This window comes from Petromyzon marinus, chromosome 56 (assembly GCF_048934315.1).
Source record: "Petromyzon marinus isolate PM22_M1 ecotype Great Lakes invasive population chromosome 56, UKy_Petmar_22M1.pri1.0, whole genome shotgun sequence".
In the NCBI taxonomy this organism is placed as follows: domain Eukaryota; kingdom Metazoa; phylum Chordata; class Hyperoartia; order Petromyzontiformes; family Petromyzontidae; genus Petromyzon; species Petromyzon marinus.
In genome coordinates, this window is record NC_133722.1 from 8,273,657 (window position 1) to 8,298,170 (window position 24,514).

At 55.1% G+C, this 24,514-nt stretch overlaps 1 protein-coding gene across 1 annotated transcript in view; it reads right to left on the reverse strand.

Annotated features, from left to right (window-relative positions):
- LOC116954657 (villin-1-like) overlaps nucleotides 1–24,514 on the reverse strand; it is a 47,708-nt gene that overhangs the window by 8,040 nt on the left and 15,154 nt on the right. Inside the window, exons 3-18 of the mRNA XM_032975344.2 lie at nucleotides 19,269–19,372; nucleotides 16,779–16,853; nucleotides 14,811–15,007; nucleotides 13,367–13,475; nucleotides 12,293–12,403; nucleotides 11,303–11,508; nucleotides 10,633–10,711; nucleotides 9,975–10,073; nucleotides 9,471–9,624; nucleotides 7,189–7,289; nucleotides 5,835–5,972; nucleotides 4,731–4,889; nucleotides 3,171–3,350; nucleotides 1,406–1,551; nucleotides 838–982; nucleotides 67–255 (exon numbers count right to left, since the gene is read on the reverse strand). Of these exons, the coding sequence (XP_032831235.2) occupies nucleotides 67–255; nucleotides 838–982; nucleotides 1,406–1,551; nucleotides 3,171–3,350; nucleotides 4,731–4,889; nucleotides 5,835–5,972; nucleotides 7,189–7,289; nucleotides 9,471–9,624; nucleotides 9,975–10,073; nucleotides 10,633–10,711; nucleotides 11,303–11,508; nucleotides 12,293–12,403; nucleotides 13,367–13,475; nucleotides 14,811–15,007; nucleotides 16,779–16,853; nucleotides 19,269–19,337 (2,157 nt within the window). The 5' untranslated portion in view covers nucleotides 19,338–19,372. The remainder of the gene's footprint in view (nucleotides 1–66; nucleotides 256–837; nucleotides 983–1,405; nucleotides 1,552–3,170; nucleotides 3,351–4,730; nucleotides 4,890–5,834; nucleotides 5,973–7,188; nucleotides 7,290–9,470; nucleotides 9,625–9,974; nucleotides 10,074–10,632; nucleotides 10,712–11,302; nucleotides 11,509–12,292; nucleotides 12,404–13,366; nucleotides 13,476–14,810; nucleotides 15,008–16,778; nucleotides 16,854–19,268; nucleotides 19,373–24,514) is intronic.

Consider the following 24,514-nt stretch of genomic DNA (forward strand, 5'->3'; position numbering starts at 1 on the left):
ACAACGTATCGGGTAACCGAGCTCGCGACCGCCGGGAGGAAGCTCGCCAGCGCCGCCTTCCGTCACCTTCCACTTGAGGTGGTCCCAGGCCATGAACCAGCCGGTGAAGGTGGGCGGCTCGAACCCCTGCTTGACGGTGACGACGGGGGTGTCGGGGTCCCGTTGGGACGGGTGAGACTTGAGGAACTCCGTCGCCGTGGCGGCCGACTCGACGCGCTCCTTCTCGCTCGCACCGCTGCCCACCCACAGGAAGAGCTGCGGCGGCGGCGGCGGCAGCGGCGGCGGCGATGACGACGACGACGCCCGGCATCCAACGAGACAACCGTCGGCACACGGCGATGGTGAGATGGCTCCCCGGCTCTCTCCCCACAGTGCTCCCCCCCCTCGCTCCCCCCCCAACTCACCGCTACCCCCCCACCCTGCTCCCCCCCAACTCACCGCTCCCCCCCCCCACACTCACCGCTCTCCCGCCCCCGCTTCCTCTGCCCGCTCACACCAACCCTGCCCCTCGCTCCCCCCTCCCCGCTCCCCCCCACCCACCCGCCCACCGATCCCCCTGTCCCCCACTTCCCCTGCCCACTCCCCACCCCGCTCCCCCCTGCTACCCCTCCCTCCCTGCTCCCCCCTCACCCCCCGGCCGAAGGTGTCGGCAGGCTTCGGCCCGCCGTGCCCAGGGGGAGATCACGACCAACGCCGTCGGCAATAACCCAGCGATCGCCGATCGCGGGTCGGTCGACGACCCGCCACGGTGCCGCCACGGTGCCTCGGAGGGGTGGGTGGGGAGGGGAGGGGCGAGGGGTGTTGGGGAGGGAGAGGGGATGGGGGGGGGGGCGGCACCTCTTCGCCGGCGTCCAGCAGCATGACGTCGTCCTCGTCCAGATCGTCCTGCGTGAAGCCGGCCACCTCGGTGACGAAGAAGCGGCCGCTCTGCGTGGAGCACTCGAAGAGGCGCGGCACGAAGTCCACCGCCTCCTCCTGAAACCTGTGCGGAGTCGCACGCACGCACGCACGCACGTGTTGAACTTCCTTTCGCGCCGTACGTAGCCGCCCGTGCCAATCGCAGGTGTTGGGACACGCGTGGCCTTCAACGGGGCTCCGCGCGTGGCGAGTGCTGTTTCTGAGCGCCTATGAGGGCCGGCACGCAAGGGGGCGCGCGGCCAGCGCCACGCCACGGCGATGTTGGCGCACCGCACCAGGTATTAATTCGAGGCTGGGTCGACCTAGCGGAGGGCCCAGGACCGGTTCGGATCCATCGTCGCCGGTGCTGGTGGCCGAGCGCCGCGCGGACAACGCGCGGCGCTTCTCAGAGTCCGTGCACGGCGCCCGAAGCGAGGCCCACGCACGGCGCCGCCGCTCGGCCGTGGCCGTGGCCGTGGGGGGCGCCGCCGCCGCCGCGCTCACCCACCGCTTGTCGCTGGCGTAGGCCGCCTTGCCGCCGATGGCGAGCCAGAAGTCGACGGGCTCCTGGCCCTCCAGCACGGTGACTTTGTCCCCGCGGGTCAGCAGCCCCGCCACCGACTTGCCCAGCTCGCGCTCGTCACCGCTGCAGCCCTGGCGACACGAATCACCGCGGGTGGAATGGTGACGGTGGTGACGGTGTGCGTAGCAAACGGCGCTGATCGAAGGTGCGGTGGAAGGACAATAAATTACGGGTCTCTGTGCGAGTCTATGGGTCTCTCTGTGAGCCTACGGGTCTCTGTGTGAATCTATGGGTCTCTGTGTGAGTCTATGGGTGTCTGGGTAAGTGTATGTGTATCTGTGGGGAGCGGTAGTGTAGCGGTTAGCGCGCTGCGCTATGAACCTGGCGTCCCGGGTTCGATTCCCGCTCACGGCCAACACCAGTGACGATTATCTGAACCAATCCTGGGCCTCCCATAGGTCGACTCAGCCTCAAATGAGTACCTGGCACGGTGTGTAAACATTGCCACTAGGGAGACAAAGGCGGTCGGGCGTGGTGCTGGCCACCCACCCCCTCGTGTGCCGTTCCGGCCTTCATAGGTGCTCGCTAACAGCACTTGCCCCTACAGTCTGTTAATGCTATACGCGGGATCTTTGTCTTTGTATCTGTGTGAGTATGAGTCTTTGTGTGAGTCTCTGTGTGAGTCTCTGTGTGAGTCTAAGTGTCTCTGTGTGAGTCTAAGTGTCTCTGTGTGAGTCTACGTGTCTCTGTGTGAGTCTACGTGTCTCTGTGAGTCTACGTGTCTCTGTGTGAGTCTGTGTCTCTAGGTGAGTCTATGTGTCTCTGTGTGAGTCTATGGTTCTCTGTGTGAGTCTATGGGTCTCTGTGTGAGTCTATGGGTCTCTGTGTGAGTTTACGTGTCTCTGCGTGAGTCTATGTGTCTCTGCGTGAGTCTATGTGTCTCTGCGTGAGTCTATGTGTCTCTGTGTGAGTCTATGTGTCTCTGTGTGAGTCTATGTGTCTCTGCGTGAGTCTATGTGTCTCTGTGTGAGTCTATGAGTCTCTGCGTGAGTCTATGTGTCTCTGCGTGAGTCTATGACTCTCTGCGTGAGTCTATGTGTCTCTGTGTGAGTCTATGTGTCTCTGCGTGAGTCTATGTGTCTCTGTGTGAGTCTATGAGTCTCTGCGTGAGTCTATGTGTCTCTGCGTGAGTCTATGACTCTCTGCGTGAGTCTATGTGTCTCTGTGTGAGTCTATGTGTCTCTGCGTGAGTCTATGACTCTCTGCGTGAGTCTATGACTCTCTTTGTGAGTCTATGTGTCTCTGCGTGAGTCTATGTGTCTCTGTGTGAGTCTATGTGTCTCTGTGTGAGTCTATGTGTCTCTGCGTGAGTCTATGTGTCTCTGTGTGAGTCTATGAGTCTCTGCGTGAGTCTATGTGTCTCTGCGTGAGTCTATGACTCTCTGCGTGAGTCTATGTGTCTCTGTGTGAGTCTATGTGTCTCTGCGTGAGTCTATGTGTCTCTGTGTGAGTCTATGAGTCTCTGCGTGAGTCTATGTGTCTCTGCGTGAGTCTATGACTCTCTGCGTGAGTCTATGTGTCTCTGTGTGAGTCTATGTGTCTCTGCGTGAGTCTATGACTCTCTGCGTGAATCTATGACTCTCTGTGTGAGTCTATGTGTCTCTGCGTGAGTCTATGACTCTCTGCGTGAATCGGCGGCGCGCGATGCCCCCCCCCCCCTGCCCCCCACTGCGGTGTCTCCGGCGCTCACCTTGCCGCACCACACGTCGCAGTGGTTGGGCTGCTGGAGCACGAAGACGTCGTTGGAGTTGAGCGACCCGGCGCAGGCCGGCACCTCGATGGCCTTGGTGTTGTGGCTGCCCGTCCCTCGCACCTGGAAGAGCTTGATGGCGCGCTCGGGCTCCTGGCCGCCCTTGCGGGACGTGCCGCCCTGTTGGAGCGCAGAGACGGGTCGTCGTCGTCATCATCATCGCCGTCACACAGCTGTCAACCCCTTGTCAGTGCCCTTACCTTATTACTGACCAAGTCAGATCTTAGTGGTCACCCCGTGACCCCTTATAAATCTCAACGTCCATCCTACAAAGTCACTATACACTGCACTACTATACACTACATTACTATACACTACACTATACACTACACTATTAACACTACACTATTACAAACCTGTCAACCCCTCATGAGTGCCCTACCTTATTACAGACCAAGTCAGACCTTATTGGTCACCCCGTGCCCCCTTATAAATCTCAACGTTCATCCTACAAAGTTCCATCACAAGTGAGAAACACAAACAAATAGAAAAAACAATTGAAACGGCTGTACGCCATACGGACCTGAAAACTCAATTTCCAAGTACAAGACTATGGGGCAAACCGTATGGGTTGACAGGTATGCAGTTATCATTATCATCATCAACCATGATGAATCCACCGCCGTACGAGGATTCCTAACGATCGGTTCGATTATGGCCGCGTAGCAATGCACCTGGCCACCTGCGCGTGAACAATCGGCCAGGCTCTGCAGTCATCCAATTGGTGAGCGTTTATTTGCGGGAGGAATCCAGAAAACCTGGAGAAACCCCACGCGTGCGAGGGGGCAACGCTCTATCCCATACAAATGGATCACCAACAAACACAAAATGACCAGGTAAGGCTCCACCGAGCTATGCAGCTCTTTATCAGAAGCAACCCAGATATTGCAAATGATAGCTCAACGAAGTGGGCGTATCACGTGGACATTTAGAAGCAGCCAAAACGCTTGACCTTATTTCTAATGTGGAGGGGAAAAACCGGAGGAACCGGAAAAATATCCATGCGACCACGGGGAGAGAGAGACACACACACACAAACTCCAAATATACAGCAGCAGGCGTTAGGGTCGGGATCGAACCCACGACCTCCTGCGTACCAGGCGAGGTAGTTAACATCTCCTAGCCACCGTGATGATGAGAGAGAGAGACACGCTAACTCCAAATATACAGCAGCAGGCATCAGGGTCGGGATTGAACTCACGACCTCCTGCGTACCAGGCGAGGTAGTTAACATCTCTTAGCCACCGTGATGATGATGAGAGAGTGAGACACGCAAACTCCAAATATACAGCAGCAGGCGTCATGCTCCAGATCGAACCCACGACCTCCTGCGCACCGGGCGAGGTAGTTAACATCTCCTAGCCACCGTGGCGCCCTCAACCTGGCTATCACAAATGACAGCTCGTTGAAGTCGCCTATCATCACGTGAACATTTACAGCAGCAGCAGCAGCCAAATCAATCCGCAGCAGTCTGACTAACGACTTCGACGACGACGATACCTCGAAGATGACCACGGGCCCGCGGAAGATGGCGAGGAAGTGGCGCGGCTCCTTGCCCATGGTGACGCGCACTTGCGTGGGCTCACCGCCGTAGCGGCGGTCCAGCTCCACGGCCTGGTAGGCCGACGCCGCCACCTCGTCGCGGGACGCGTGCCGGCCCTGGCGGGTCCATCGCGCGTTTCGTCACAGCGGGGTTTTTTTTTTCGTTATTTGTCGAATGATCTTTTGACTCTATTTTATAACGCTTGAAAATGTTTTTTTTGGAATTTTATCATAATATACTTTTGCATCCATGACACAGGGGTTTTGTATTTGTTCAATTGATCTTTTACTCGTCTTATTATTTTATGTGCCACGAGATGTCCCGCGCGATGTGTCACGTGACACATCACGTGACGTGTCACGTGACGTGTCACGCGATGTGTCACGCGATATGTCACGTGATGTGTCACGTGATGTGTCACGTGATGTGTCACGCGAAGTGTCACGCGATGTGTCACGCGATGTGTCACGCGATGTGTCACGCGATGTGCCACGTGATGTGTCACGTGATGTGTCACGTGATGTGTCACGTGATGTGTCACGTGACACATCACGACCGGACTTTGTTGGCTGAAATTGAGCACTGAATATGACGAATTGACGCTCTGGTGGAAGGGGGCAAAGGAGATAATGCCCCTTCGGTCCCCCTCGGTCCCCCCCCCCCCCGGTGCCCCCTGGCCGCCCACCCTCTCCTCGTGAATTGGTATTTAATCGAAATGGCTTCCAGTTCCTGAACGAACACATTGCAATGTCGCGCTCATTCCACACAAAGTGCTTTCCACAATGAACCGCGGTGGTGGCGGTGGTGGTGGTGGGTGGGTGGGTGGTGGTGGTGGTGAGTGGGTGGGTGGTGGTGGTGGTGGTGGTGGGGGTGGTGGGTGGGTGGGTGGTGGTGATGGTGGTGGTGGCGGTGGTGGTGGTGGTGGCGTCGGTGGAGGTGGTGGCGGTGGTGGGTGGGTGGGTGGTGGTGGTGATGGTGGTGGTGGGTGGGTGGGTGGGTGGTGGTGGTGGTGGTGGTGGTTGTGGTGGCGTTGGTGGTGGTGGTGGCAGTAGCTGTCGTACCTGCCACATGTAGATGATGTGGGAGGGCTTGTTGGCCTTCAAGTAGGTGTAGAGCACCAGGTAGCAGTCCCCACCGTAGAACTGGCCATGGAACTTCTTCTCCACCGGCTGCAGCTCCAGGTTCTCGATGCGGTAAACCTGCGCCCGACAATCCGCAGCGACGGCCACGGTTAGCGGGCGGCGGCGGCAGACGCCCGTGACCTCGCGGCAGGAAAGGGCCTGGGTTCGACTCTCAACTCGCTACGACCCTCTCTGTGTGGAGTGTCTAGGTCGTCTCTCTCTGTCCTTGTCTCTCTGTCCTTGTCTCTCTGTCTCTCTCTTTCTCTCTCTGCCGTCCCTCTGTCTCTCTATGTCGTCTCTCTGTCTATCTCTCTCTGTGTGGAGTGTCTGCGTCTTCTTTCTCTGTCGTCTCTCTGTCCTTGTCTCTCTGTCTCTCTGTCTCTCTCTCTGTCGTCTCTCTGTCTCTCTCTCTCTCTGTGTCTCTGTGTGGGTCTCTCTCTCTTTGTCGTCCCTCTGTCTCTCTCTGGCTCTCTCTGTCTCTCTCTTTCTCTGTGTGTCTCTCTCTGTGTCTCTCTCTCTGTCTCTCTCCCTCTGTCTCTCTCTGTGTCTCTGCCTCTCTCTCTCTGTCTTTCTCTCTCTGTGTCTCTCTCTCTGTCTCTCTCTGTCTCTCTGTCTCTCTCTCTCTCTCTGTCTCTCTCTGTGTCTCTCTCTGTGTCTCTCTCTGTGTCTCTGTGTGTCTCTCTCTCTGTCTCTCTCTCTCTGTCTCTCTCTATGTCTCCGTGTCTCTCTCTCTGCCTCTCTCTCTGTCTCTCTCTGTGTCTCTCTCTGTGTCTCTCTCTGTGTCTCTCTCTTTCTCTCTGTCTCTCTCTCTGTCTCTCTCTGTCTCTCTCTCTGTCTCTCTCTCTGTCTCTCTCTGTGTCTCTCTCTGTGTCTCTCTCTGTCTCTCTCTTTCTCTGTCTCTCTCTGTCTCTCTCTGTCTCTCTCTCTGTCTCTCTCTTTCTGTCTCTCTCTGCCTGCACCACATGTGTTTTCTCGGGGCCCTCCGCTTTTTCTCCTCCCGGAGGCAAGGCAAGTGACGCGCCGCCGCCCGGCGTCTTTGGCCAAATCCGACTCGACTGGCACGAGCTGCACACTCCACAGATCCCCTGGCAGAGCCGCTTCCGGGCAGCCGGGCCACCCCACGGGGCCATCGCGAGGACGCTCGGCACGGCGAGCAACGAGCGGCTCGCACGACGCACGCCGGGAAACGGCTCGAGAAACGCGGACCGGTGGCGTTCCTGGGAAAACTGGGACAGGTGGTAACCTCACCTGGGTGGGGGTGGGGGGCAGTGGGGGGGGGGAGGGGGGCCCTCACCTCCACGTCGCCGGACGCGTCGTCCACCATGCGCTCCTGGGCCGCGATGTCCGGCCGTGCGTGCAGCAGCGTCGCGTCGAACTTGCCATCCTCCACCTTGGCTGTGAGCACACGCGGCGCGGTTGCCGCGGCGACGTGGAGAGAGAGCGACGTGGTTACCGTGGCGACGTGGAGAGAGAGCGACGTGGTTACCGTGGCGACGTGGAGAGAGAGCGACGTGGTTACCAAGGCGACGTGGAGAGAGAGCGACGTGGTTACCGAGGCGACGTGGAGAGAGAGCGACGTGGTTACCAAGGCGACGTGGAGAGAGAGCGATGTGGTTGCCGAGGCGACGTGGAGAGAGAGCGAGATGGTTACCATGGCGACGTGGAGAGAGAGCGGCGTGGTTACCATGGCGACGTGGAGAGAGAGTGAGAAGGTTACCATGGCGACGTGGAGAGAGAGCGACATGGTTACGGTGGCGACGTGGAGAGAGAGCGAGATGGTTGCCATGGCGACGTGGAGAGAGAGCGACGTGGTTACCAAGGCGACGTGGAGAGAGAGCGACATGGTTACCGTGGCGACGTGGAGAGAGAGCGGCGCGGTTGCCGCGGCGACGTGGAGAGAGAGCGACGTGGTTACCAAGGCGACGTGGAGAGAGAGCAACGTGGTTACCAAGGCGACGTGGAGAGAGAGCGACGTGGTTACCAAGGCGACGTGGAGAGAGAGCGAGATGGTTACCAAGGCGACGTGGAGAGAGAGCGACGTGGTTGCCGAGGCGACGTGGAGAGAGAGCGAGATGGTTACCATGGCGACGTGGAGAGAAAGCGGCGTGGTTACCATGGCGACGTGGAGAGAGAGTGAGAAGGTTACCATGGCGACGTGGAGAGAGAGCGACATGGTTACGGTGGCGACGTGGAGGGAGAGCGAGATGGTTGCCGTGGCGACGTGGAGAGAGAGTGACACGGTTACCAAGGCGACGTGGAGAGAGAGCGACATGGTTACCGTGGCGACGTGGAGAGAGTGACGTGGTTACCATGGCGACGTGGATAGAGAGAGCCACATGGTTACCGTGGCGACGTGGAGAGAGAGCAAGATGGTTACCGTGGCGACGTGGAGAGAGAGAGTGACATAGAGAGCGACGTGGTTACCGAGGTGATACAGAGAGAGAGCGACGCAGAGAGCGACGTGGAGAGAGAGCGACACGGTTACCGTGGCGACGTGGAGAGAGAGCGACATGGTTACCGTGGCGACGTGGAGAGAGAGCGACATGGTTACCAAGGCGAAGCAGAGAGCGACGCAGAGAGCGACGTGGAGAGAGAGCGACGCGGATACCGTGGCGACGTGGAGAGAGAGCAACGTGGTTACCAAGGCAACGTGGAGAGAGAGCGACGTGGTTACCAAGGCGACGTGGAGAGAGAGCGAGATGGTTACCAAGGCGACGTGGAGACAGAGCGACGTGGTTGCTGAGGCGATGTGGAGAGAGAGCGAGATGGTTACCATGGCGACGTGGAGAGAGCGGCGTGGTTACCATGGCGATGTGGAGAGAGAGTGAGAAGTTTACCATGGCGACGTGGAGAGAGAGCGACATGGTTACGGTGGCGACGTGGAGAGAGAGCGAGATGGTTGCCGTGGCGACGTGGAGAGAGAGCGACGCGGTTACCAAGGCGACGTGGAGAGAGAGCGACATGGTTACCGTGGCGACGTGGAGAGAGCGACGTGGTTACCGTGGCGACGTGGAGAGAGAGAGCGACATGGTTACCGTGGCGACGTGGAGAGAGAGCAAGATGGTTACCGTGGCGACGTGGAGAGAGAGAGCGACGTAGAGAGCGACGTGGTTACCGAGGTGATATGGAGAGAGAGCGACACAGAGAGCGACGTGGAGAGAGAGCGACGCGGTTACCGTGGCGACGTGGAGAGAGAGCGACATGGTTACTGTGGCGACGTGGAGAGAGAGCGACATGGTTACCAAGGCGACGCAGAGAGCGACGCAGAGAGCGACGTGGAGAGAGAGCGACGCGGTTACCGTGGCGACGTGGAGAGAGAGCGAGATGGTTACCGTGGCGACGTGGAGAGAGAGCGACATGGTTACCATGGCGACGTGGAAAGAGAGCGACGCGGTTACCGTGGCGACGTGGAGAGAGAGTGACATGGTTACCGTGGCGACGTGGAGAGAGAGAGAGCGACGCGGGGAGAGACGTGGAGAGAGAGTGACGTGGAGAGAGAGCGACATGGTTACCGAGGCGACGCGGGGAGAGACGTGGAGAGAGCGGCGCTGGTTACCGAGAGCTCTCGTCGCTCACCGATTTTGCTGGCGCTGTAGGCCTTGCCGAGGCCCACGGTCTGCCCGGGCACGCTCCACTTCTGGAAGAGCTGCTTGAAGACGGCCGACTCGGCACCGTCGTTCACCAGCTCGACGCCAGTCGACGACGGATAGCCCTTGGCCTTGATGAAGCCCTGCAGCGGTGAGGATCGACCACGCTCTGAGAACCACTGATGGTGTTGGGACCACACTCTGAGACCCACTGGTGGTGTGGGGACCACGCTCTGAGACCCACTGGTGGTGTGGGGACCACACTCTGAGACCCACTGGTAGTGTGGAGACCCACTGGTGGAGTGGGGACCACACTCTGAGACCCACTGGTAGTGTGGAGACCCACTGGTAGTGTGAGAGCCACGCTCTGAGACCCACTGGTAGTGTGGAGACCCACTGGTGGTGTGAGGACCACGCTCTGAGACCCACTGGTAGTGTGGAGACCCACTGGTAGTGTGAGGACCACTGGTGGTGTGAGGACCACGATACTCACCAGTGCACGGCTCATGGCTTCCTTCTTCTCCGTTTTGGTCGCTCCTTTCCCCTTCCACACAAAGATTTTGGAACCACCCTGATCCAAGATGTAACAGTCCTGCCCACGGGAAACACACGCGCGGTGCCGTCACTGTGCAATTAGATCAGCTGCACGACTATACACGTTCCATTTCGCCGGATTAAAGCCCACTCGGTTTTATGTAGGCCCTGGTTTTCGGAAGCGACCTGGCCACGAACGACGATGGCTCGCCGCCGCGTGGACCGGCGATTCTTAACCTGAGGTGACACGCCGCACCCTCTGGGGGGGGGTGCGAGATGCCCTTGTTGGGGTGGCGAAACATGGGCAGATTTTTGTTTTTATCTTTTTTGTTTAGACGGTAAATCATCAAAAGCACGAATTCAGCACGGGGCGTCAAACCCGACGTGTCCAATCAACATTGCAGCGAAAGCAACAAATCACGATCGACAATCAAAGGGGTGCAAGGCTCCAGCAGAGGTTACGAACCACTGGGCCCGTGGACATTAACAGCGGCCTCTTTAACGCATCGGCTCTTCGCGAGCAACATCATCCAACCGGCACGCCGCGTCCGGCGTTCGCCGCCGCCGCCGCCGGCCCAACGGCGGGAGCCGGGACGATGGTCGGTGGGGAGACTTACGTCGTGCAACAGGAGGTCCTGGGTGAGAGGCCTCGTCGCGACCTCCTGAACCACGAGGCTGCCCTCCGAGTCGGACACGCTGGGGGGGGGCGGAACAGCAAGCAGCGGCCACGGTTACCCCGCCGCCGGATGAGGGCCTCCCCGAGGCTGCACGCACCGCGGGCTCATTTTGCGACAAGCATACCCAACCGCAGTCTGCACGTCGCCTCCCTGTTTCTCCGTGACAGCTATTGTCGTGGGACCCCCCGTGAACGACACATCTGTCCCGTCTGCATGCCGTGTCAACCCATACAGTTTACTCCGTATTCTCAGGTCCATACGGCGTACAGCCCATTTCAATACGGGCAAGAAATATTTTGTCTATTAAATTTGTTGTGTCTGTAACAAGTTGGGGCACTGATTAGGGGTTGACAGGTATACAACGGTGAGTACTGGGGGTGAGTGCAGTAGTGGTGATTGTCTATTTGTTTGTGTTTCTCCCTTGCGATGGGACTTTGTAGGATGAACGTTGAGATTTGTAAGGGGGCACGGGGCGACCAACGAGGTCCGAATTTGTCTGTAACAAGGTTGGGCACCGACAAGGGGTTTGACAGCTGTGCTTCTGTAGTCCCTGCATCTCCGTCGGAGCCACTTTCGCGACATCCCCCGGGCCCCCCGGGCGAGGCCTCACTGGTAGAGCTTGACGTTGGCCTTCTGGTGCTGGTCGGCGCGGTCGTCGGGGGCCCCCTCGGGGAGGGGCCTCTGGCGGTGGCCCAGGATCTCGGCCATGGCGGCGACGAGGTCGGGGCTCTCCTCCTCGCGGTCGCCCTCCACCACGCCGATCTGGCTGCGCCCGCCGCGCTCGCGGTCGCGCACGTCCATCGCCAGCTTCATGCCCTGGCCGTGGAGGGGGGCGGGGGGCGGGGGGGGAGGCGGAGGGCGCCGTCGCGAGCCAGCATTGTTAGGATGACGATAATTTTTTAAGGACACCGGGCATGCCACATGGCTGTGTGTCTGCGTGTGCACGTGCGGAGCGGTAGTGTAGCGGTTAGTGCGCTGCGCTATGAACCCGGCGACCCGGGTTCGATTCCCGCTCGTGGCCAACACCGGTGACAATTATCTGAATCGGTCCCGGGCCTCCCCGAGGTCGACTCAGCTTCAAAATGAGTACCTGGTGCGGTGTGTAAACATCGCCACTGGGGAGACAAAGGCGGCCGGGCGTGGTGCTGGCCACCCACCCCCTCATATGCCATTCCGGCCTTCATAGGTGATCGCTAACAGCACTTGCCCCTACAGTCTGTTAAGGATATACGGGGATCTTTGTCTTTTTTGTTTTGTGTGTGTACGTGTGTGTACGTGTGTGTGCGTGTGTGTTGAACTTCTTTCACCACCGTACGCCGCCAATCACAGCTATATACATTTAGCGGCCAGATCACATTGGGGGGCGGGGGGGAGGGGGCAAGGCAGGTCAAGGGGGGGGGCGGAGAATTGGGTGGGGATAGTTCCCCCCCAGCGAGGGAGCGGCATTGGAATGGTAGCGGAGCAGCGAAGGAGTGGCGGTGGAGCGGCGGTGGAACGGCGGTGGAACGGCAAGGGAGCGGCGGTGGAGTTGTAGTGGAATGGTAGCAAAACGGTAGCACAGCGGCAAGGGAGCGGCGAGGGCGTGGAGCCGGGCACCGACCTTGAGGCGCTCCATGCGGTTGCTCCCGGCACCGTTCCACTGCACGATGACCTTGCCTATGTCGAGCAGGAAGACGTCGCTCGTGTTGAAGCTGTCCCACGACAGCTCCACCTGCCGCACGTCAACCAATCCATAATTAGACAACAACAACAATATGATAATGATGTCACGTACATTGCATGCATATTCAGGTTATAATTGTATGTTATTCAACTGTGACTAAACCAACCAGTGATAGATCCTGCATAATCTCAAATTAATATGATCCATTGTAACTTATGTGAGTACATTAACCCCCTTCTGATCTTCGCACCTGACAGGCTCACAGGCGGTGACATCACCTTTACTCCGTCTATCTAAGACGGGAATCAGCTAGACTTCTTCACAATTTTGACTATCGCCTGATGAAGCTGGTGGTTAAATTTCGATTTAAAGCTTTCGTGACTGCAAGGATTCATCTTCTTTGGTTCTTTCGGTAAAGTCACCACGTAGAATGAGAATAAAATAACGGCGGCCGCTTGCGTTGTGGCCGAAACGTCGTGAGAATTTTATTGTGTTATTTCATTATTTTATTCTCATTCTACGTGACTTTACCGAAAGAACCAAAGAAGCTGGTGGTTGTTGTTGTTGTAACCACCAGGCGAAATGCCACGGCGCTACTGGAATTGCAAATGTTGTCGTGGGTTTACTCTCCCAACAACGAACCGGCTAGTGCTGAACTAGTATCGAATCGGCACGTTTCGTTGACGTGAACAAACTTGCTGGATGTATTGCCGCTTCGGCACACCGGTGTGTGTTGGAGAGGGGAGTCCTTTTGCCGTAGTAGTAGTAGTAGTAGTATTTGTACTCTGGGGTTCAGGGATCATATAGCATTCTGTACCCTCGTAGGCGTGGGGGGTTATATTGCTCTAATAGTATCTGTGTAGTATTAAGACTCCAGGGTCACGATACTATATGACGGAGTTTGGGGGGAAGAGAGTTATATCGCTATAATAGTATTTGTATTAGGATCCTGAAATCAAGATACTATATGACAGGCGGGTGGGGGGGGGGTGGGTGGAGGGGGGCTGTCACCTCGCTGGCCGTCACGTTCTTCTTGCCCTTGACGTGTAGAAGCCGCTTCACGTTGTAGGTGTTGCTCTCCACGTGCTTGAAGCCGGATGCAATGCCTCCTTTCTTGTATCTGAGCAAAGACAAAGATCCCACCCCCCGTGTAGCCTCGACAGACTGTTGGGGCAAGGGCTGTTAGCGAGCAGCACCGATGAGGTCCGGCACGGCGCACGAAGGGGTGGGTGGCCGGCGCCACGCCGTTGCCGCGTTTATCGTCCCGCGTGGCGATGTTTACTCCACACGCCGCAGCAGGTGCTCGCTTTGAGGCTGAGTCGACCTCGGGGATGCCCACGTCCGGTTCAGATAACCATCACCGGTGTTGGTGACCATCAGCGGGAATCGAACTCAGGCCACCGGGTTCGCAGCGCAACGCGCTAACCGTTGCACCGCCTCACACGCCGCAGCGCGTGCAGCAGCAACGCAAGCGATTCGCGAGAACCCCATTTCCACTGGCACATCCGAGCCGAGCCAAAACTAAACCATGAGTACCCTGGGCCTCGCAGAGAAAATATCTGAGCCGGGGCTAACGACTCGTTCATTGCGTGCAACGTATCAACTTGGAAGTGTCGACGATGAAGATGATCAGGACGAAGACGATGACGACAATGATTGCTGATGCTGATAATGGCGTTCGTGCTGATGATGATGATGGCAACGATTATGCTGATTATACTGACACTAATGATGAGGATGATGTGAATGGTGACAATGCTGTTGATAATGATCACGATGATGATCGTGATGATCACTGTAATGATGATACACTAATTATGAGGATGATTCATCTTCTTTGGTTCTTTCGGTAAAGTCACGTAGAATGATAATGAAATAATAAATTGATAAAGTAAAATAACACAATAATATTCACACGACGTTTCGGCCACAACACAAGCGGCCTTCATCAGGGACGTCCCTTCACCTGATGAAGGCCGCTTGTGTTGTGGCCGAAACGTCGTGAGAATATTATTGTGTTATTTTATTTTATCAATTTATTATTTTATTCTCATTCAACGTGACTTTACCGAAAGAACCAAAGAAGATGAATCATTGCAGTCACGAAAGCTTTAAATCGAAATATGAGGATGATGACGATGATGTTGATGATCACTATCCTAATGATCACAATGATGATTATCACGATGATGATGGTACCGATACTAATTATGGGGATGATGATGTCGATGATCGCTACACTCATGATGATCACGATGATGACCGTGATGATCACCATAATGACCACCATAACGACGACACACTAATTACGGGGGCGACGACGTTTGACGGTCGCCATGCTAATGATGATCACGATGACGATCACATTACAATGACAGACTCACTATGGGGGCGATGATGCTGATGCTCGCTGATGATCGCGACGATCACGGCGAGCGCAATGCTGCTGACTCACATGACGCCGGACTTGAAGTAGCCCTTGAAGGTGTCGGACTCGCTGCCCTGCACCTCGCGCCGCTGCACGGCCACCCCGCCGAGCTGCTCGTCCAACTGGGTGCACAAGATGGCGGCGGCGCCCTGCTCGTCCTGCGTCGACTCCTGGCCCAGCCAGTAGTGGACGTCCAGCGTCGCGCCGCTCGGAGACTTCAGCACCTGATAATTGGTTGTTTTACCCTCTTATCTGGCAACAAAACTGACACCTTTTTTTTACAAGGAGTCATGTTTACATTGACCACAATACCTGCGGTCGGAACGCAAACAAAAAACAACAACTCTGATAATGTACGTGGCACTGTCCTTGAAATTGATTGGTCCACACCCGAGGCAGCTTTCTTTAGAGCCTCGTCTTACATGGTGTTGGACCAGAAGACGCCAAAAGGCGCACAACTCAAAGGCAATGCACCATCAGAGTATGAGAGCTCGGGGTAAAGCATTTACACCATTGGAAACCTTGTTACCGGAAAACTTCAGCACCTGCGCGCCGCGCGCCGAGCGCAGTCGTCGATGTCGTCATCGTCGTCACCGTCGTCGTCATAACCGTCATCACCGTCGTCATAACCGTCATCACCGTCGTCATAACCGTCGTCATAACCGTCATCACCGTCGTCATAACCGTCATCACCGTCGGCAGTGCCGGCGTGGTCCATGTTTGTTTTTGGGTTGGGTCACGTGGTGGTGGCTTTTAGTCCAAAATTGTTTCGTCATTAACCCCTCCACCACCCGATGAGATTGTCATGTTAACACAGATGGTATTATTTTTATTATTTATATTTATACATTGCCAATGTATTGATTCCATTTCTGACCGATAAAGTTCCTCCTCGCCACAGTGTGTCTATGTGTTGGCTGCTAACAGCACTTGCCCCAACAGTCTGTTAAATGATATATGGGGAATATCTGTCTTTCTATGTGTGTGTGTCGGCACGGACTAAAGAAGAGATGGACTGAAGCTTTACAGGAGTATAGCCCGCGTGCCCAGCCACCGCATGCTTAAACAGCTTTTGTTCGGCCGGATCGAGGGGGCTTAACGGGCGCGGCACGGGCTGGAGAAGAGATGGAGTGACGTGGCACAGGAGGATGTGAAACTGAGTGGATTTGCCAATGACTGGAACCGGCGGTGTCAAGATCGGCCTCTGTGGAGGAGGCTCATGCAGGACGCTGCCACTGGGCAGTTGGAGGCAGTCACCCACTCCAGCAACAACGAAGGGCAGAGGATCGATGCTCACGACAATGAGCGGAGCGCCGGGCGGCTAAAGCTCAGATGGAGGGCATAGATGGTGCGTCTGTCGGTCATCTCAGTCAACCCACAACAGCGTGGTCTGTCCCGTGACAACCTTCCATCAGCGAGAACCTTCGACATTTCATATGACGTCTTCCAAATCTGCACCTAGCCTGGCAACAAGCGCCGTGGTGACCTCGCTGCCGCTTGGTGGCGAATGGAGTCTGTTGTTGTTGTTTTTGTCTTTCTGCGCATGTGTGCGTGTGCGTTTGCAATGTACGGTGCGGTATGCATGAACGTTGAACTTCTTTCGCACCGTGCGTCGCCAGCTGCGCTAATCGGAGGTGCGGGGGGAAGGACACCAAAATAAACACGCAAGAAGCAGTTCTAAAGAAACGAGTTGGTCAATCTAGACCACGATTTAAAAGTGCACGGCTCCATGCGGCTTCCGAACATTGGAAGGAAGAGCGCTCCAGACGGCCACGATGCGGTGACCTCCGTCTTTTGTTCGACGGCCGAGCGGCCTAAAGCCACCGCCGACGTCGCTGCTGCGAGGATGACCGGATGAGTTCGCGTGACGATGGTTTGCGCTCCGCGGCGAGATCCACGGCGAGGTGTCGTGCCTCATTCGCGGACGAGGAACTCGTTGTGTTTGCGCGCGCGCATTGAACGCGGTGCGGCGTATAAACGCAACGCGTTACTCACGTTCAGCAGGACGTAGCAGTCGCCCTCGAAGAAGTTTCCGAAGGCTTTTGGTGGCACCGACACGAGGGCCATGTTCTGAAAGTACACCGAAAAGAAAGGCCCTCAAAGTGATTCACGGGAGGCCAGGCGCTAAGACAAAGACGCCCCGTGTAGCCTTAACGGACTGCCGGGGCAAGTGCTGTTAGGGAGTAGCAGCACCTGAGAAGGCCGGCACGATGGCACACGAGGGGGTGGGTGGCCCAGCATCCACGCCCGGCCGCTTTTGTCTCCCCAGTGGCGATGTTGAACGCACCGCACCAGGTGCTCGTTTGAGGCCGAGTCGATTTAGGGGAGGGCCAGGAGTGGTTCAGATATAATCGTCACCGGTGTTGGCCGTGAGCGGGAATCGAACTCGGGTCGCCAGGTTCGTAGTGCAGCACGCTAACCGCTACACTGCCACTCCCCTCCTGCTCCCCCCATGTAGACATACGTAACGAATACCGCGTATCTATGGGGCCTTTTTGCCCAGTATAAAAATGTAATCAAATAGATGTTAAGCTATTCAAACACCAAAGATAAATCTTTTTGCAAGGCATCAAGTCTACATTAACCACACACGATACTTGTGGTGAACATGCAAACAAACATGGCTATGATCATTTATATGCATTGTCTTTGAAACTGATTGGCCTACACCAGAGACACCGGCCTTCTTTGTGGCCTAGTCTCACCACCGGTGTCAGACCAGAGAACGACGCCAAAAGGCGAACAGTGCAAAGACAACGCCACACGTATCAGAACGTTTATAAGCTCGGGTTGAGCAGCTACATCATCGGATACCTTTTTTGCCAGTGTCAAAGTATGAGAAATAAGAAGAGGGTTTCTACCCTTTCTGGCAAGAAAACAAAAGTGGTGTTAAGATGTTCAAACACCAAACCAGACTTTGCCACGGGACCCTTAACGGCGTCGTTTGTGCGTCACCGTTGCGTCGGCGAGCGGTCCCCCGAGCGACCGAGACCTCGGTCCGAGATGGCGATGGTGCTGAGACTCTGTGGGCCCGCGTATCGCCACACCCGCCCCCCCCCTCTCCCCCCCCACGAGTCTAGCCACGCGCAAAACTCCAGAAGCAGCAAATTTGCACTCGTTGCGGTCCGGCGGCCGACGTTCGAATCGAGGGCGACTGCGACGGCTCAAGGGAATGGTGTCATCCCCCCTCCTCCCTCCTCAACCCCCCCCCCGCGTGATCCGTGGACCGAACAATTTGCTCGAGACGCCGGGCGGCACGCCGGCGAATGGCGGTTTAGTGCCAACTCCATCGCCGGAGGCCGCGCCAAACGCACTCGTGGCAACGGGCCCTGCCGCCGGCTACGAGCGGACGAGCGAATGAATGAAAATGTTAAAACTGCCGTGAGAAATGCAAATGGAAGCAGGCGCAGGTGTCCCTTGGCGCAGAGAGAGGGGGGCGGGGGGGGGGGGGTCCCTGCGACTGGACGCCAGAGTGACCGAGGCCTCGAGGCCTCGAGGCCCCACGTGTGCGTGCGTGCGGTTAACGCGTCGTAGGCTTTCACGACCAATACTATTAACGGTTAAGCTTTTTGGGTTAGTATAAATGTGTCGTAACTCTCCACCACCCGACACAGCCAGCAAGGTTTGTCACGGAAACAACAACGCGTGACAATTAGTTTACGACTTCAGCCCACCGGTGTGTTGGAGAGTAAATCCACGACATTTGCAGTGTGAGTACCGTGACGTTTCGCTGGTAATTACACCAACTCAGCACCATCGGGCGATTTGCCAGACTAGTGAAGCAATCCACCTAATTCTGGTCTTAAGTAGTGCAAGATGACGTTATCTTGTGCGTGTGTGTGCGTGTGTGCGTGCGTGTGTGCGTGCGTATGTGCGTATGTACGTGTGTGCGTGCGTATGTGCGTGTGTGCGTGTGCGCGTGTGTACGTGCGTGTGTGTATGTGCGCGTGTGCGTGCGTATGTACGTGTGTACGTGCGTGTGTACGTGCGTGTGTGCGTGTAAGTGCGTGTGTGCGTGTGTACGTGTGTGTGTACGTGTGTACGTGCGTGTGTACGTGTGTGTGCGTGTGTACGTGCGTGTGTACGTGTGCGTGTGTACGTGCGTGTGTACGTGTGTACGTGCGTGTGTACGTGTGTGTGCGTGTGTACGTGCGTGTGTACGTGCGTGTTTGCGTGCGTACGTGCGTGTGTACGTGCGTGTGTACGTGCGTGTGTGCGTAAGTGCGTGTGTGCGTGTGTACGTGTGTGTGTGTACGTGTGTACGTGCGTGTGTACGTGTGTGTGTGTACGTGCGTGTGTACGTGTGCGTGTGTACGTGCGTGTGTACGTGTGCGTGTGTGCATGTGTACGTGTGTACGTGCGTGTGTACGTGTGTGTGTGTACGTGTGTGTGTACGTGTGCGTGTGTGCATGTGTACGTGTGCGTGTGTACGTGCGTGTGTACGTGTGAGTCTGTTGCGTCCCACGATGTGGCTCTCCTTCACACCTCGACCCTCCACACGTTGAGCCCCGACGCTTTCGTGACGGCCTTCAAGGTGTCCGGAGAGAGCGCCATCGTCGATGCGCCTCGCTTGAGGTTGCTTTTGTCAACTGTGCCAGCAAAGAAAGAAAAGAAACAATGTCAGTCTATGGGCAACAATGTCAGTCTATGGGCAATAATGTCAGTCTATGGGGAACAATCTCAGTCTATGGGCAACAGTCAGTCTATGGTCAATGTCAGTCTATCGGCAACAATGTCAGTCTATGGGCAACAATGTCAGTCTATGGGGAACAATCTCAGTCTATGGGCAACAATGTCAGTCTATGGTCAATGTCAGTCTATCGGCAACAATGTCAGTCTATGGGCAATAATGTCAGTCTATGGGGAACAATCTCAGTCTATGGGCAACAATGTCAGTCTATGGGTAACAATGTCAGTCTATGGGCAACAATGTCAGTCTATGGGTAACAATGTCAGTCTATGGGTAACAATGTCAGTCTATGGGCAACAATGTCAGTCTATGGGTAACAATGTCAGTCTATGGGTAACAATGTCAGTCTATGGGCAATAATGTCAGTCTATGGGGAACAATCTCAGTCTATGGGCAACAATGTCAGTCTATGGGTAACAATGTCAGTCTATGGGCAACAATGTCAGTCTATGGGCAACAATGTCAGTCTATGGGCAACAATGTCAGTCTATGGTCAATGTCAGTCTATGGGCAACAATGTCAGTCTATGGGTAACAATGTCAGTCTATGGGTAACAATGTCAGTCTATGGGCAACAATGTCAGTCTATGGGCAACAATGTCAGTCTATGGGCAACAATGTCAGTCTATGGGCAACAATGTCAGTCTATGGGCAACAATGTCAGTCTATGGGCAACAATGTCAGTCTATGGGCAACAATGTCAGTCTATGGGCAACAATGTCAGTCTATGGGCAACAATGTCAGTCTATGGCCAACAATGTCAGTCTATGGGCAACAATGTCAGTCTATGGGCAACAATGTCAGTCTATGTGGAATAATGTCAGTCTATGGTCAATGACGGGAGCGGGCCGGTCGGAGGAAATGGGGAACATTTCATGATTAATTCGTTATGAATTATTATCACGGCGATCACCACAGTCACCAGCGCACACGCTCAACACATGTTACCAGAATTATTTATGTCTCTGAGGTGTGCTACGGCGTAAAGCTGTACAACAGGCCGACAACCGAAACTCTCATTCATTATTAAAGCGACGGCTAAGTTCCTTGTTGTGTAGATCGTAGCTCAAGCCCTTTCCCAATCATCATCATCATCATCGGCTATGGTCGATCCACTGCTGGATGAAGGCCTCCCCAAGCCAGCGCTGTCTCTCGGCGTTCCGCGATGTTAGTAAACTCACACGTCACGACGAATCCTCAAAATCACGTGTCATCAAATCGTGAATTGTGCCATCATTGCACCTCCGATTAGCGCGGACGGCTACGGAGGGTGCCGAAGAAGTTCAACGTACATACATTGGCCAAAACATCCCTAACGTTTGGGGGCACCACGGTGGCTAGGAGATGTTAACTACCTCGCCTGATGTGAAGGAGGTCGTGGGTTCGATCGTGACTCTGACGCCTGCTGCTGTATATTTGGAGCTTGGTGTCTCTCTCTCTCATCATCATCACGGTGGCTAGGAGATGTTAACTACCTCGCCTGGTGTGCAGGAGGTCGTGGGTTCGATCGTGACTCTGACGCCTGCTGCTGTATATTTGGAGCTTGGTGTCTCTCTCTCATCATCACGGTGGCTAGGAGATGTTAACTACCTCGCCTGGTGTGCAGGAGGTCGTGGGTTCGATCGTGACTCTGACGCCTGCTGCTGCTGTATATTTGGAGTTTGCGTCTCTCTCTCTCACCCCGTGGTTCGCGTGGATTTTTCCTCCGGGTGCCTCCGTGTTTCCCCTCCACATTAAGAATCAACATCACGCGTTTTAGAGCATTTGGCCGCTGTACATTTCCACGCGGTGATGAGCCCACTTCGGTGAGCTCTCATTCGCGTTTGCCAGGTCGCTTCTGAATAATGAGCCAAGGAGCAGCTCAGTGGGACCTTACACTCTTTGGTTTTTTCCGGCAAAGTCACATAGGTAAAAATAATAAATAAAATCAAATAAATGAAACTATATTAAATCACGACAGCAGCCACCTCTGAGACACACTTAAGCGTTTGTGCTTTCGCTACGTTGACCCCACCTGAAGAAGGACGCTTGTGTTGCGCCCGAAACGTCGTGATTTAACTTAGTTTCATTTATTTTATTTTGTTTATTTTTCACCTACGTGACTTTACCGAAAAAAAAACCAAAGAGCATGATATCCTTGCAGTCACGAAAGCTTCAAATCTAGAAACATTGGGACCTTACCTGGTGCAATAAAAATTAAAGACGGAGGAATGTGCACGTATGCTGAATGTATCTTGCGCCGTGCGTAGCCAACGGTGCGAATCCGAGGTGCGGGATTCAGCCGAGGTCACAATTCTGCGCACGTCTTATCGGCAGGCGACGCGTGTCGAGACTTCCACGGGGAGCGGAGATGACAGATACCGTACAAACGCCGTTGAACTTCTTTCGCACCGTACGTAGCCAACCGTGCCAATCGGAGGTGCCGTGTATCTAGGTGCGTTGAACTTCTTTCACACCGCATATAGCCAACCGTGCCAATCGGAGGTGCCGTGTATCTAGGTGCGTTGAACTTCTTTAACACCACATATAGCCAACCGTGCCAGTCGGAGGTGCCGTGTATCTAGGTGCGTTGAACTTCTTTCACACCGCATATAGCCAACCGTGCCAATCGGAGGTGCCGTGTATCTAGGTGTGTTGAACTTCTTTCACACCGCATATAGCCAACCGTGCCAGTCGGAGGTGCCGTGTATCTAGGTGCGTTGAACTTCTTTCGCGCCGTACGCCGCCAACCCGTGCCAATGGGAGACGACAGTTATCGTACTTGCAGGCCACCTTCACACCGATTGTGAAATAGCTCGTCGTCCGGTTTCAGCTGGATCCAGAGGGGAGCTGCTGACCGGTTGTGCTGCTTTTATTTACCCACGCAGGGGCCGAACAGCACCGGCGTACCACCGACGTAACGCCGGCGGGCGTGACACCGGCATAACACCAGCGTGACGTCGGTGTACCACGCCAAAGGGCCATCAACCACGAGCGCCAATCTATTCGTTCGCGTGGATGGCAGCGATGTGGTTCAGGATCTCGATGCCAACGTGAAGGCCCTGCGGCTGCTGCACATAGCCAACCCTGAATGGATGAGTGGATGAGTGAGTGGGTGGGTGAGTGGATGAGTGAGTGGGTGAGTGCGTGAGTGAGTGGGTGAGTGGGTGAGTGAGTGGGTGGGTGAGTGGGTGGGTGGGTGAGTGAGTGAGTGAGTGGGTGAGTAAGTGAGTGGGTGTGTGAGTGGGTGAGTGAGTGGGTGAGAGTAATGTGTGCATGTTGAACTTCTTTCACACCGTACTTAACCAAGAGGGAATGGATGAGTGAGTGGGTGAGTGAGTGGGTGAGTGTAATGTGTGCCATGTTGAACTTCTTTCACACCCTACTTAACCAAGAGTGAGTGGGTGAGCGAGTGCAATGTGTGTACGTAGCGATCGCTGTCCACGTGTGGGCCACCGCTTATCTCGGACAGCTCGAAACTCGGCCACAGGAATGTGGAATGTCCGCAATTTGCTCAGGGCGACGGTGCAGTACAAATGGCAGCTGCTCAATGCTCGTTTTCAGGGCATTGACCTTTTGACTCGACCCAACATGAATTCCCGCTGCCCGGAGCAATTTGCTCACGACAGGTAGGCTCATACTTAGCGTGCACAGTGGCAAATCCATTCGCGCAGGCTTCCCTCGCTTTGTGCGATCTCGCGTTCTGCATGCGCCAGTCCACGTGTCGTGTTTATCGACACGAGTACAGGAAGAGAACGTCCCTCCAGCCAGACAGCAAAACTAGGTTTTGTTTTTTTTTGTTACGTATAGCATAGCCCTGCAAGAACAGATGTGAACTTTTATTTTTTTGGACACGCACTTTAGCGTTTAAAAAAAAAATGTTTAATGCGGTGAGTTGTTTTGGTACGCTGTGAATGGACACAAGGTGTGTGTTCCTTCTTAATAAACACGCACGCCGAGGCGATGTGAATAATACATAACGACAACGATGATGGTGGTAGTGGCTATGATGGTGGTGGCGATGATGGTGGTGGTGGTGACGATGGTGGTGGTGGCGATGATGGTGGTGGTGGTGGTGGTGGCGATGATGGTGGTGGTGGCGATGATGGTGGTGGTGACGATGGTGGTGGTGTTGGTGGCGATGATGGTGGTGGTGACGATGGTGGTGGTGGTGGTGGCGATGATGGTGGTGGTGGTGGTGACGATGGTGGTGGTGGTGACGATGATGATGATTGCGGTGGTGGTGAGGATGATGAATTTCTCACTTTTGCATACAAGCAGCACACTCACTCGTACAAACATTCACGCACTCACTGCCACACCTATACAAAGACAAAGATGCCCCGTATAGCCTCAACAGGAAGCCACTGTAAGCTTTGCACTTTTAAATCTAGATTTTTTTTTTAAACGAATGTCTTTAGAGCTGCATTTCGCGTGATCGCTTTTTCTCTCTCGCGACGTGCGAATTAGTAAGAATTCGTTTTACCCTTTCTGGCAATAAAACAGGCGTGTTAGGATGTTAAAAACACCAAACTGCATCCTTTTCTTTTTCAAGGAATCCTGTCTGCATTATCCACACGCAGGACCTGCGGTGAATATGCATACAACAACAAAAACATACAACGCTCTGGTAATAAATGGCAATGTCTTTGAAACGGATTCGTCCACACCAGAGACAGCTTTCTTTAGAGCCTAGTTTCAACCAGTGCTAGACCAGAAGATGCCACAAGGTGTACAGCAACAAAGACAATGCCACTCTTAGGGTATTTATATCTCGGGGGTGAGCAGCTGCAAAATTGTAAACGCCCTGAGAGTGGCATTGTGTTTGTGCTGTTCCCCCCTTCGGCCTTCTCTGGTCTAACAATGGTTGAGACGAGGCTCAAAAGAAAGCTGTCTCTGATATGGACCAGTCCGTTTCTAAGACAATGCCATCGTGTGTTATCAGAGCGTGGTTTTTTTTTAGCGTTTGCATGTTCACCAAAAGTACGTGTGGCTAACGCAGACGGGATTCCTTGAAAAAAAAGGATTCTGTTTAGTGCTTTGAACATCCTAACACACCTGTT